The sequence below is a fragment of the Thermobia domestica genome, chromosome 10 (assembly GCF_964235325.1).
Source record: "Thermobia domestica chromosome 10, izTheDome1.hap1.1, whole genome shotgun sequence".
NCBI lineage: Eukaryota > Metazoa > Arthropoda > Insecta > Zygentoma > Lepismatidae > Thermobia > Thermobia domestica.
Window position 1 is genome coordinate 83,989,333 of NC_137463.1, and position 15,618 is coordinate 84,004,950.

General features: G+C 37.0%; 1 protein-coding gene across 1 annotated transcript in view; it reads left to right on the forward strand.

The window, feature by feature from the left end:
• Positions 1 to 15,618, forward strand: part of LOC145661529 (scavenger receptor class B member 1-like) — a 90,477-nt gene that overhangs the window by 30,251 nt on the left and 44,608 nt on the right. Inside the window, exon 2 of the mRNA XM_081726848.1 lies at positions 13,819 to 13,910. Within this exon, the coding sequence (XP_081582974.1) occupies positions 13,819 to 13,910 (92 nt within the window). The remainder of the gene's footprint in view (positions 1 to 13,818; positions 13,911 to 15,618) is intronic.

The following is a 15,618-nucleotide window of genomic DNA, read 5'->3' on the forward strand; positions in this document are numbered from 1 at the left end:
TCCGTACTGATTTCTGTAGTAAGCAAAAGGATTCCGTATATTTGTACAATATACCGCTGTCCGGAGAACGGATTTTTCTCAATGCAATTTTTTCCGGAAAAAACATTTTCTTTACCAACAGGTTCAAAATTTCCGGAAATTTTACAACACTAGTTGAGCTTGCAGTTTATTGATGCAAAAAGCATAGATTGGTTAGTGTGGGATTGAATCTGCGACCCACTGCGAAAAGAGAGAGTCTACTTATGCTTAATTTCTTTTTATTGCATTAAAAGCAGTAACAAACTGCATACCAGTGTTGGGCAGAATCAATTGAAATCAATTGCAATTGATCAATCAATTGAAAGTAATTGCTCTGAAAATTAATTGCAATTGATTTCAATTGCAATTGATTTCAATTTGTAATTGACAATTAATTTCAATTGCAATTGAATTCAATCATAAAATTTGCAATTAAATCTTCGTCAATTGTTAATTGTTAATTGGTCACCAGGCAATTGAAACTTTTAATTGTTAATTGTCAATTGCAAAGGGTGCAATTGAAACATTTAATTGTTAATTGCAATTGAGAATTGAAACTTGTAATTGTTAATTGCAATTGAAATCAGCAATTAAAACTGAAGATAAGAAGATGTGTGTATATTTTGCTGTCCACTTGTTACTGTTTTTTATATTTCAAATAAGGTATTAAAAGAAATTCTTTATAATACCATCCCTTCGCCCCCCTGAGAAGAAAGCCGTGAAACTCAGTATTTTTTAAATATATTATGTTTATGGTTCTATCCCCCTCGAAAGAATTTTATATGCCCGTCATGCATACAATTTGAGGACAAAACACCGACTGCTAAAATAACGGCCGAGAAAATCAACAACTGCCGACAAAATCAGCGATTAGGAAAACAGATCCTATCATTAGAAAAGTCTCAAAATTAGGGGGTAATTGGGAATAATACAGTTTCCAGGGATGGAATATTGCAATCATTACAAACATGAAACATATATATCAATCAACTTGGCTTGACGAAAGAAAGCGATCGGTACCGGAATTGGTCACTTGCGGTAAAGCACTTCCGGTACACGGTACCTAATGCAATTTCCAGGGATTCGGGTGTTTTTAGCTTTCGCACACGCGCAACGTAATATGTTTATATCAATTAACCCGTGCTGACGAAGAAAAGCGGTCGGTACCTGAGCTGCTTACTTCTAGGTAACTACTTCCGGTGCACAGTATCTAACACATTTTCTGGAGATGAGGTATTTTCAACGAATGCACACTTGCAACATAATTATTAATCAATTTACCTTGACGGAAGAAAGCGATCGGTATCGAAATCGGTGACTTCTGGTCGGCCACTTCCGGCACATGGCACCTAATACAGTTTCCATATTTTAGTATTTCTAGCTTTTGCACGTTACGAACGTATTTATGTATTTATCAATCAACGTATTTATCGATCAACTCGTGTTAACGAACACAAGCGGTTAGTACCTGTATTACTCACTTCCGGCCAACTACTTCCGGTACATAGTACCTAATATATTTTCCGGGGGTGAGGTATTTCAAACTAGGCCCGTATCCAGGGTGTCTAGGGGGCTGGGCACCCTAAATTTTTGCTGTCCCCCTAAAATTTCCATGGTAGGCTTACAAATGAACTATAATATGGTTGGATAGAGCCCCCTAACTTCAGCCGCCCCCCTAAATTTTTGGGCTGGCTACCGGCCTGTTTCAAACGATTACACACATGCAACATATATATCAATCACTTTGCGTTGATGAAAAAAAACGGTCAGTATTGAAATTGGTCAATTCCGGTCAGCCAGTTCCGGTGCATGCTACCTAATACAGGTTTCAGGGGTGGGGTGTTTCAAATCTTTGCACACACACAGTATATATATATATATATATATATATATATATATATATATATGTCAACTCGTCTTGAGAAACGAAAGCGGTCGGTACCGGAAAGGGTCTATTTCAGTCAACTACTTCCCATATAGGGATGGGCACTAGCGAGTTCGAGCGAGTTTTCTTTAAAACTCGACTCGACTCGAAGTAGATATCTTTGAGCTTGACCCGAGAACTCGGCTCGAAAAATTTCCCCCAACTTGGCTCGAATTCGGATCGAGTTTCGAGTCGAGTCGAGCCAAAACGAGCAAATTCGAGCTAAATCCTTTGTGTAGTTCCAAATACTAATCTCTTTAATTGAGTTAATTTTGAGTTTAACGTTCCGTTCAGCAGCGAGGCTATATGAGACGTGGACCTACTGATTAACGTGGAATCCGAACCACAGGAGCTCCCGCTGGGAATACTCTCTTCAAGTATCCTACATAGACAATATAATTATCAAAGATACTACTACTACTACTACTACTACTACTACTACTACTACTACTACTACTACTACTACTACTACTACTATAACTAATTATTATTATTATAACACCGTGTATAAATATGGAATATAGGTGGTTTGTATCTGAATACTAAAAATTAGTTGACTGTCGATCTCGGTCGTCAAGAAATCTTCAGGAGGCAAGGACATCGAAAATGAGGTTCTAGGTTTAAGTTCAGGAGGGGCAAGTATTCGGGCTCGAGCCAAAAATTGTTACAAGTCATAGGATTCCTGCCAAACATGTTCAAAACTGCTCGACCCGGGTTTAAAGTTGTCAACGACTCAAGCGGCTCACTCACAGCTCATTCACTATCGAGCCGAAGCGAGAAGTAAGCCGAGCCAACAGCTCACCCAACCGAGCCAACTCGAGCCGATGGCTCACCCGAACCGAACTGATTGCTCACCCCTACCGAGCCGGTTCGAACCATCGGCTCAGTTGAGCTGACTCGAACCCAGCCGATGGACTCGTTTCAACGGAGCTGATTCGAGCCATTGGCTGCAATCGAGCCGAATCGATGACTCGTCCCTATCGAGCCGGCTCAAGCCATCGGGTCAAATGAGAACAGTCGATGGATCATCTCAACCAAGCCAGCCCAAGCTGTTCGCTCAGTTGAACCGAGCCGAGCCGGATGACACCACTGTCCCGGTTGGGCTTCTGCTTTCGCTAAGAAATTGGACCGAGTAGTTTTCAGCCTTGATGGTAAGAACTACAGTTTATACTTATATTTTTGCTCACGGCGTCATTAACTTGTTCCGCCACCAACGAATTTCGAGATGCTTTGTTTTGCACCTTTTGTACGTGTTTCGTATCGCTTTGTGCGCCTATTCCCACTTTTTGTGCGTCAAAGTGGGTCAAAATGGGCCTACAAATGTGGAGGAACAAGTTATTGCTGTTAAGCCACCAACGAATTTCGAAGTCGCTTCTTTCGCATCGTTTAGTGCCAGTTTCTTGCTGTTTTGAGCGTGTATTTTCATGTTTTGTGCGTCACCGGAAGTGGGTCAAAATGGGCTTCTAAGATGGGACGAAAATAACCATGAGTTCCGCCACTATCGAATTTCGAGGTCGTTAATTTCATATCGCATACCCTTTTGTGTGCCTATTTCGACGTTTTGTGCGTCACTGGAAGAGGGTCAAAATGGGCCTCGAAGGTTGGACGAAAATTACCCACTGCTCCGCCAGTACCGAATTACGAGATCCTTCCTTTCGCATCACCTAGTGCCTGTTTGGTGTCATTTCGTGCCCCTGTTTTCACGTTTTGTGCGTCACCAGAAGTGGGTCAAAATGGGCCTCCAATGTGTGACGAATATGACCCACTGTTCCGCCACTAGGTCGTTTCTTTCGCATCATTTAGTGCGTTTTTAAAAAAGTTTTCTGTGCCTACTTTTTTGTCTTGTGCGTTACAAGAATATAGTTAAACTGCCTTTCAAAGTGGGAGTTAAATGACTCACTGTTCCGCCACTATCGAATTTCGAGGTCGTTTCTTTCTCATCGTTGGGGGCGTGGTGGCTCAGTGATAAAGCGTTCACCTTCGGATCTCATTCCAATTGAGCATGTCTGGGATATGCTTGGCAGACGAATTGCTGCTAGGCCAGTAAATCCAACAACCATTCCAGAGCTGGAAGTCGCTCTTCTGGATGAGTGGCACAACATCCCCCAAGAACTCATCGATAATCTGATTGAATCCATGCCACGCAGGTGTGTGAGGCTCTGTTGGCTATTCGAAGTGATCATATGACATATTAAGGAACAATCAGTGTTGTTGCCTTGCCTGTTTGTGAGCAGTTCGAGAGGTGCACACATAACCGTCTTGTGTCATGAGCCATGTGAACAAGGTTTTCCGTGCCCCAACACACGTATGTACCCCATTTTTCTAGTGTATCTTAAAGCATTTCTTCTTGTATAATATATATGAGTCAAACACAAGCTTATTCTTACACTATCTTAAGGTCTTGTGTGATATTTCAGCTGAACCCCTAATTTTTTTGAGCATTATATACAGTATATATATATATATATATATATATATATATATATATATATATATATATATATATATATATATATATATATATATATATATATAGTGGCGGATCCAGGATATGATCAAGAGAGGGGCTAAACCATAGTTTGCAGTTTTATCCAGTGTAAAGCAGGATTGAAGCCCATTTTATGTAGTGTATACTTGAGTGTGAAGGGGGGGCCTATAGCCCCCTTGGATCCGCCTCTGTATATATATATATATATATATATATATATATATATATATATATATATATATATATATATATATATATATAATATACATGATCGAAAATGGCCTCGAAACCATACTCGCTGAGATGAACAGAAGATGCCGTTTAAATCCACAAATTCAGCCCCAATAGTACTGTAAGGGGGATGGTGACATGTGAAGATAATTGAAAATTATCGATATTAATGTCAAATTCATAGTTTTGGGGCTCCACAAGTTCATTGGTGACAGTTTTGGTGCCCTTTGTGTCCAAAATGAAACGTATTCTCCTCGTGCGAAGAACGGATATTCTGCTAGTCTGTAATAATAACTAACGGAAGTTTCACTTCTCGCTGCTCAAATTTACTCACTTGTGCGGTATATGTGTGTAAAGTAGAATTAAAACCTGTTGCTTTAAGTATTTTTCCGTTAGCGAAATACATTGTATATACAGTAGAACGTCGATAATCCTAACGTCAAAAATCCGAAAGCGGTCTCTAGAAGCTTTTTACATTTTGTCTTAACGCTAGCGATAAACAAACAATAGCGTGTCCATCGACGTTATGTGAAGTTAGTGTTTTTACAAAAGTTCATTTATATGTAATTGTTTATCATGTATTTTTATTTTTATTTTTTTCTTAGGCCTATAAGTTTTAAGTGTGACTTACAAGAACAGTGTTATTTAGAGTGCAAGCAGGTTCTTCAGAAACATTAAATGTAAGTAGCCTTATGTACGGTATTGTAATTACTGTGTGTACTGAATAACCACTGTATCGATAGAAGAACATACCGTACAGTACATGAAAGCCTAAATGGCATTTTCTTGGTCATTTTCGAAAATCCGAACAATTTGAAAATCCGAACTATCTGTGGTCCCAATTACTTCGGATTTTCGACTTACCACTGTATATGTTGAATTGGATGACCTGTGTGTGCATATCTGGTGCCAACTCTCTCCAGCGACCCATCGAGGGACATTGCGACCATGCCAAGACGCGTTGCTGTTGTTATTCATGCCAAAAGGTGGACATACTAACAATTAGGTAGGTAGTCATAATGGTCTGGCTAATGTGTGTGAATATTTTAACTCGTATATTTTGTCTCGACTCGAATTCGAGTCGAGTCGAGACAGAGACTGTCGAGTCGAGACACGAGTCGAGACAGCAACATATTTTCGAGTCGAGACAACATTTTCTTGAGACGAGTCGAGACAGGCTTAAATCTCGACTCGACTCGATTCGTGCGCATCCCTAGTATTCGTTTTCAGGCCACCCAGGTGCCATTTTGCGCTATATGAGCTTTTCTGGTGGACAAACACCGTGCGCGTTTGTTTTCTGGTGGGGGGGCCGTTTCCTCCTACTTTCTTCATTGCACCATTTCAGTCATTTCTCATTATCACTGTCTCCCTTATCCTTGGTACATAGTCGTGGGACGTTGAACTAGATATTTCATTTCATTTCCAAACGGTGGTGTTCTTCTTCCAAAACCAATAAGAAATGTAGTACTGAATATCGGTAATTCCGTACACCATAGGTGCTGACTACGTAAGTATGGCCTTGACTCCGAGACTCAAGCATCTGTTGGAAATTTTTAATGAGTGCTCATAAAATGAATATCGAAATAAGATTTTCATGACATTGACAGAAACTTAGTGCATGTGACCACAAGTTTGATTTCATGGGCGGGTGTTGAATAATTGTTTATCAATATAACTTTTAGCCTCCTTAGGTATACGACATATTGAGGATTCAGCAATATAACCTTATACAACAATAAATAATCCATATTCATAAGTGAGAGTGATTTTGTACAGTTATTTCAAATAACTTGGAGTTCGATACTGTTATTTATATAAATTGAGTTTACACAAGAGACATAGAAAGTAGAGTCGTTTTCAGTTTTCACTCAAATTATTCTAAAATATTAAAAGGTTTGAATATAATAATTATTATTTTATTTTTTTGACCAATATTGCTAAACATATCATCACCATAGCTATTCTGCCATTATTGGTAGGTCAATTGCTGCAACTGAGAAGCTTCGATGTACGGTGACCCTCAGCTAGTCTCTTCGTATTGATGTAGCAATTTTCTGTTTTAATACCTTCTTTCAACTACAGTCTCCTTTACCCTCTCCCTCTTTTTCCTTCCACCATATTCTCTAGCATGTTCCTCATAATAAAGTTCCTCCTCAGCCAATGTCCCAACCATTATCTTTCCCTGCTCTTAATTAAATCTAAAATTCTTCATTTATCCCCTACTGCTACTATTTCTAACACCTTCTTATTCGTTTTCTGTTCAACGCTGCTAATTGTATTCTTTTTCCCCATGCCCACGTTTCGAAAGCCTGCATTTTTTTTTTCATCGCCTTTCCGTAATGCACATGTTTCTGCCCCATAGAGTACATATTGGAATCAGTAAAACAAAATCTTAATATTTAATTGGAAGTTTGTTCAATACAAGGTTGAAAAATCGTGGTTGAAAAAAGAAAAAATCTGATGCCTTTAGAATGTAAAAATAATTTTGCAATTCATTGTATTTCAATAATCTGTGCTGTCTTGACTTTCTTTCATGTGTCTCAGGGGTAGCCTCCCCAGTTTGGAAAACAGTGAAGTATTGGATCTGTTAAAAAAAAATAAAAAGATTACGAAACGTTGTGATTAATCTTAGAAGTAGTGAAGCGTGGGTACCCATTAAAAAAAATAAAGATTATCGCCTATGTTGATTATCGCCTATGTTGTAAACTATCATCATACTTACACGAAGCTAAACTACAGTGGCGTATGTAAGGGGGGCTAATTTTTACATTTCCAGGAATAAAAGTTAGCAAAGTTCTCTCCCCCGGAACAAAATCGTAAATATGCCATTGGTAAACTATACTACACTTAGAAACATAACTGCATTTCTGTTACTATTGGCACATTGTAGAATTTATTATTCCTTTTATCCAGAGAAAAATTTACCTATGCAAAGCATAAGATCTCTTAAAAGCAAGACTTGCAAGACTTTTGCAAGCAAGACCAAGAGCAAGATCAAGACTGGGTGTGCAAGACCAAGACCAAGATTGGATGTGCAATACCAAGACCACCTGGGTGGTCTTGGTCTTGGTCTTGCATTTGCGCATCACTATTACTTTCGGAGTTATAGGCTGCCGAAAACATGAAAAAAAAAATGAATGTTAAAGGTCCATAGCTCCAAAACTATGGGACCTATCGTAGTCGGGTTAAGATTTCATTTAGGAAGTAGTTATGACCTAACCACATATCCAAGTTTCAGAATCCTGCGGTACTTCCGTAACGATTTTTATAGAAGAACTTGGTGAGTACTTCAAATTATATACCCTTAGCCAAACTCCCTCTATAAAAATTGTTGCGTAAGTACCTTAGAATTCAGAAACACGTATTTTTGGATAGCGCACATATTACTTCCTAAGTAAAATCTTGACTCGACTACGGTAAGTAGCATAGTATTGGAGCTATGGGCCTTTAAAGTTTATTCTTTTCATGTTTCCGGCAGCCTATATTTCAGAAGGAAGCATTTGTGCACCCAGGTTACTCCATACTTTTTGTCTTATCTTGGTATTAGGAGTCACCTCCCAAACTTTATTGGTGTTGTTTTGAAACACCCTGTATATTTTTCTGTTGAGCCATTGAACATAAAAAGACGACGTTTTTATGCAACATGCAAAACACAAAGAGGCCGCAATTGTTGTAAGTTGTAACTGTCGTACATTCATTGGTTTGTGATTTACATTTCTGCCTTTGTATAAATCTATATTGCACAAGAAAGAGGCAAATGTCTTACATGCTGCCATCTATGTTTACGGTTAGGAATTAGTACAATATTGTTAGCGTTTAACAAAAAACAAATGTCTGAAGGTGGGACATATTCAAATTGATAGAACTTTTTGAGCGTAACAAAATGATATACGTGCGTAGCAAAACCTCATTTGTAATTTGTAATTTGTAAACATAAAAAATAACGTTACCAACGAGACCACGCCACTTACCAAGATAAAACTGATGCTAAAATATGCTGCCATTAAGGTCTTCATTGTAGCACTATGAATACGACAGTCTGAACACTAGCGAATCCAGAAAAATTGCTCGGAAGGGGGAAAAGATATACAAGGTGTTAATGAACTATACTGACAAATTGTAACAGGTCTGTCCAAATATATACCTGGGGGCTTTGCTTGAAAATGTGAAAATTCAGCAAGATATTTCATATACTTTACTATAGTAAGCAGTGGCGTATTTACGATTTTGTTTCGGGGAGGGCTTTGTTAACTTTCGGGGGGGGCTTTGCCTGAAAATGTGTACTTTCTGCAAGATATTTCATATACTTTACTATAGTAAGTAAGATTTCGGGAGGGGCTTAAGCCCGGAAGCCACCCCCCTAAATACGCCACTGATAGTAAGTAAGATTTCGAGGGAGCTTAAGCCCGGAAGCCCCCTAAATACGCCACAGTAATATATATATATATATATATATATATATATATATATATATATATATATAACTGTGGGGAAAAGTGCATAGCAGTGTGCGAATTAGATAATTTATATTGGGGGGGATAAAATTGGCCAACAGGACTTACAGTCTGAAGGTGCAATAATTGAAAATTAAACAATAATGCCTTACCCTGCACCAAGGGCATGTCTGGCAAGTTAAAATTGGGGACGACGAGGACGACTAGAATGCTACTAAACCCTAACTGAATTTACGTCAAAATTATGAGTAAATGATCATTTACTTTATTATGAGCTAACTGGATCATTATACTACATTTAACAATATAATCGATAGGTAAGCACGACATATTTCCGCCAGTATTTGTTGTTCATTTGTTTCCGATGGGTTCCAAAGTCGTGAGCTGCATGTGGAACTTACAATGATTATATTTTACCTTGACTTATAAATATTATAATGAAATGGAGACTTATATTTTTTTAAGTTTCTGAAAGGGGGAACTTTCAAGTTCAAATAGATCAAAGATAAGTAAAGGAGGGAAACTTACTTGGATGAAAGTAAAGTGGAATATCCACCACCCTATGCTTTCTGTAAGTACCAGACAATTTGCTTGGAGCCCAAAATGTGAGTTTTTGATCCCTGCACTTAGGTTTAGTGTAGTGATGATCAAATCACTTAACTCGCCCATTCACCATAATTTTCTTCCATTACTACTACAAATGTAACTTTACATACAATATGGTTTTTAGGTAACTCCTTTGCCTTCACACAGGAATTATACTCTGAATACTATCCATTCATTTATTCTTTCTCTACCGTTCTTCTTTTCTTTTACCATACCTCCTACATGTCATTCGGAATATAATTTATTCTCCAACAATGTCTTAATACCTTCTTAATTACTTCCATTTATCCTATATTCTTTTTACCAATTATTCCCAATGTACACTCATGTCCAAAATGATTGTCGCATATCTATAACTGTCTTCTTGTAAGAATATAATTTGATAATGATTTTGCAGGGTACTTTTAATACTGATATTATGTGTATAATCGGGAAATGTATATTTGCAGTAAATGTAATTGGAAAAGAATTATAAATACGAAAATTAGAATAAGTCAAACAAAATGTTGCTAAATGGACAAGAAAGTTTTATTTTCGATTTATTGTTCTTATTTACTGCTCTTTTGACATGAAATTTGCCACATACATGTCTTTGTCGATTATACACATACTAACATTGTAAGAAATACCGGGCGAACTCGTCAAATTATATTCTACAACAACAAATTTATAGACATGCGACAATAATTTTGGACATGAGTGTACCTCATTGGTTTATTGTTCCAAATGTTACGTTCAATTATAAGTACAAATTTTCAGAACTCGAGTATTTTGTGCTGTCTTCTCGTAATGCAACGTCTCTGCTTCTGACAATGCAATACTCTTCATCCCAGTCCTTTCTGTAACTCTTCATTCAGTGAACCACACAGTTTTCATCACAATCATCTTAAGAATTTTTCACCATTTCCCCCGCCGTTTCTATTTAAAGTGTACATTTTATAATTACATTAATAATACTATGTAGGTATTGTAATAGGTGCCTAAACTACTGCCTTGCTCAGCCGTGTAATACAGCCTCAATTATCTACCCATTACTGCTTTAATCTTTTCCATATTTATTTTCATCTGATATTATTTTGAGAGTATTTCCTTATGTTCCCTGGCATCATGTTAATTTTCGATTTATATTCTGCGGTAACGACCATTTCATGATTAATCCTTCTACCTGCTATAATCAATATGTTTCCCAATCATACTTCTTATTCGATACTCTTCTAGATAGTACTCGTAAACTGCTAGTGGGAGATTTAAAAAAAAATCACCTCTTCCCATTTCGTCATCCTATATCATTTGCAATATTACAACTTTACTGTATTCGAGTCACTTACTGAAATTTTATGTTCTGTGATATATATCGGGAGAGACAGTAGTAGCAAGGCAAATGAAATATTATCATATTCAGTGATGAGAGTTGTTTTTATTTTGAACACAGTGACGGACCTGTGTAGGTATGTAAATTTGCAGGCGAACGGAAAAATCCAGCGTGTATTCATTTGTTATATAGGACCCACACTAAACTTTCTGATAATTAGTAAGAGAGGTGTGATAAATAAGCTACATATCCGCTTTTCTTAAGGGGAATATCAACATTATGTTATACCTAATATAGTCTATAACAACACATATAAATTCATTTATTCTACCTCTCTGTACTTTCCCCATATAGATCAGCATTGGTCAATTTCATCTCCTCAACATAATAATGGGGGGACACGTCCCCCTGTTCCCCCGCCAGAAACGCCCGTGCCCTCCCCTACACACATAATTATGATTAATTCAATAAATCTACCGACAATAACTATGTATATATTATGTTACATGTACACACCACACCTAACCTTTCTGAATGTGTTTAAATGTTGTTCTTACTCTTGTACCCGTAGCTTTCCGAGCGATACCCACGATCACAATCATATGTTAATTTTTCTGCACATATTGAGATCTTCCACACAACCAGCAGATTATTCTTAAAGAAATGATAAAAACCAGTAAAATTTGATATTATACTACGCATAGTTTGGGGGGGGGGGAACGAGCGTCTCCGGCGGGGATACTTCAGTTGATTTCTTTCCGGGGTTAAAATGTGATTCGGAGGGAAAATCTCCCTTATCCGCACCCGGGGTGCATAGTTTCAGAGCTAGGGCCTTCCTAAAGCGTGGAAAACCTACATTTCAATACCGTTATTTTGAACACAAGAAAGCGGTTCATATCAGCTTAAAGGAAGTCACACAAACTAAACGCCTATTCCAACAATGTGCAATATTACCGCATGAAATTTTCTACCCACGCTATAATTCACAGACATGCTCTGAACAGAATTCTCAGATATGTTTTGAATTAAAAGTACTGTAGGTCCAAAGTAGACAGGAGATATAAAACCTCATAGCAGGCAATACGTGATAGTCGCTGGGATTCGGAAGTGTCATAGACAGCGACTCCAGTTAGTTTCTCGTGTTCGAAATCATGCATGTTGCAATGAAGTTCTTTTCCATACCTTTGGATTGATGTAGCTCTGAAATTATGCTCTTTTTCCCCATTGATCCACATGAACATTTTTTTTTATTTTGATGTGAAGAATCACCTCTCATAGTTTGTCGGTATAGTTCATTAACATCTCATATATATGAACAAAAAGATGACAAATGATATACATGATTTTTGTTGTATATTTGTTGGTGACTCATATATAAGCTATAATAATTAGGTAATTGTAATATACAAGCTTAACATGCAATATTCGAATAGGCCAAGAAAAGTACGTGAACACTTTTTATTTATTTCTTTCATTTATTTTATATCAAGATATATCTGCACACATAATTGAATAGAGCAAATAATATGCAAACTAATTTTGAAAAGAAGAAGCAGGGGGACGTATTTCTGTGTGTCACCAAATCAAGTAAAATTAGAAAAAAGGTAGCCTTTTTGGGGGGAACTGTGGCCCCTACCGCCCTCCCCGGATCTGCCACTGAGTCTATATAGTATAATTAATTAAATATAGCCTAAAATTACCACTGATTCTTAAACTTTAATTTCTGTATAACTAAAATATTGTTCAATTAATGAAAATTATACCACGCGCATCCCAAAAAAACTGACGCCATGATCTTGATACCAGATGGAAGTGTCTTCGCCTTCTTTGGGGTCGATTCTTCCCTTTCAGCCCGCTGCTTTGTCTATTCGTCTCAGATGCGAAGTGACAGACCCATGTTTTATCCATGGTTATAAATCGCTGTAAAAATTCGGCTTTATTGCTGTGAAACAACGCCAAACACTCGATTGAAATATTTTCACGACGCTGGCTGTGTTTCATTGCAAAGCAAATGTGGTACCCATGTTGCACATTGCTTTCTTATGTCCAAAGAATGTGTGATGCACAGCATCTTTTAAAATACCTACCATATCTGCTAGCTTGCGCACTTTCAGTCGATGGTCATCCAATATCATTTTGTGGATTTTCTTCACCATATTTGGCTTGGTCACCTCATTTGGTTGACCACTGCGATGTTCGTCTTTGGAGATCTACTGCCCCGTTTTAACTCTGCCATCTAATATTTTACTGTTCTAAATTTAAAAGAGCAGATTCTGCCAGAGTAGAATCTAGCTCGGCTTTGATATTGGTTGGGCTGAGTCCTTTCAAATGAAATTATTGTATCACATAATGCTGACCCATTTTTGACCATGTTTACAAATTCACTGAGAACGTTCATTAATTGCGATTGCCAAAGAAACTTTAAAGAACGTGACGTCTTCAACCTTAAGCTTTATAAGGTTGGTTTCGACCATAGTAATGGTTTTCAAACAACAATCGTCATCTATATGTTGATCGGGTACTTCTGGGACTAACCACGTAATTCATACCTGTTTGCTGGGAGAAATAATAAGTATCCGTATTATGGAGATTTTTGTTAAGAGATGTTTCATTATTTATGAAAGCAAAATAATTGAGAATGCTAACAAAGATATTAAATTGTTTCAACTTTATTCTACTGTTCCTACGGTACATTTTAAGTGCGTATATTTCAATGAGATAACTAATCAGTTTATTGCAATAAATTATTATAACAGCTGATTTTTTAGTTTGGTGTTTTTTTCAGGACTTTTATTTATTGCATTCATCTGTGTGCTGAGTACCATTGGAGTCTTTGTGGTGTGCACTACTTCTCTCGTGGATGATCTTCTTCTTCTGGTAAATATAGTCATATATTTCTTTCATTACACTAGCATTATCATTGATAAAAGATACTGGGGATGTTGTCTAAGAAAAAATTTACGGAGGCGTAACCATAGACTTGTACTATACATTATTCATATTTTATATTTTACGAGGTTTGTCAGCAGGCGCCAAGTAAATAAAGAGTCCAGAAGGTGTTAGAATATAATTAATGAAATAATTTTAATTCTTAAACAATTGACTGCCCTAAACTTTCCTGTGCCAAGTTAGGTATGTGTGCAATCACCAGCAGAAAAAAAAAACTGTCAGTCATTAGAATAGTGTTTCCACCAGTTTCCACCAAGAAATGTAAGTTTAACTCTTTCACAAATTTAACCTCGTATTCTTAATCTGTACAATGTATGTTTCAATCCAATAAGTCTTTTCAAGATTAATATACGTACTTATTTGATAAATGTATAAATACCCAGTTCCTAACTGACGTATCTGAGTTGTACACTTAGGTTTGTCATAAAAATGTAAGGCAAATTGTTGTCATACAATATTAACTCCGTTCATATCGAAAATTAGAAGTATTGTTACCGTGTGCGTCACTGTTAGGAATATGTGTATCACTGGTAGAAGTTTGTGTGTCACTGTTAAGAGTTTAATTGTCACTGTTAGGAGTAAGTGTGTCACTGTTAGAAGTATGTGTCACTGTTAGGAGTATAGATGTCACTGTTAGAAGTATGTGTCACTGTTAGAAGTACGTGTCACTGTTAGGAGTATAACTGTCACTGTTAGAAGTATGTGTCACTGTAAGAAGTATGTGTCACTGTTAGGAGTATAGCTGTCACTGTTAGGAGTAAGTGTGTCATTGTTAGAAGTATGTGTCACTGTTAGGAGTATAGCTGTCACTGTTAGAAGTATGTGTCACTGTTAAGAGTATAAGTCTCATTGTTACCAGTATGTGTGTCACTCTTAGAAGTATACGTCACTATTAAGAATATGTGTCATCATAGGCGGCGCCATACTGGGTGCAGTGGGTGCAGCTGCATCTACATTAACTTCGATTTTCAGATTTCCTACAATAATCCTTTCTATTTTGTATATTTATTGTTTCCTATGTTTGGATATATTAGAATGACTTTTTAAGTCTCTCATAAGTTACTTGCTATCATACAGTTTTTTTCTATTTTTTTTTAATTTAGGGATTATTTTTGAGATCTTAAGACACAATAGTGCAGAGTAAGGCTCTTGAACAATCCTGCATCTACAGTTTTTGAATGGCTAAAGTGGTTGCAAGAATCTGGAAGACAAAGGGTGTACGTGAATTTCTACAGATTGATGACAAAGTTTTCAGTGATTCCGGTTACTAGTTGATCATGCGAACGGAGTTTCTGCAAGATGAATTATGTCAAGTCCAAACTAAGATTGATTATGCTTCAACAGAGACTCCACTTTATAATGTTGCCTTTTGCTGAAAAGTCGATTTCAGTGAGCATAGATATTGAAGATGTCATTGAAGAATTTAAAGCCATGGTTTCATTCAACAGAAAAATGTCCTTATAAAAGCTCTTGTAATTGATGGCATTACAAAAAAAGTACCCTTGTACACTTAAAAATTCTATTTCTTTGATATATCCATAACTCATACACGTGCATCCATGTATGAACTTTTTTTCTTTTAAATGCAAATGTTGTGAGGAATGACAAGGAAATTAATGCTCAAATGTGAATGATG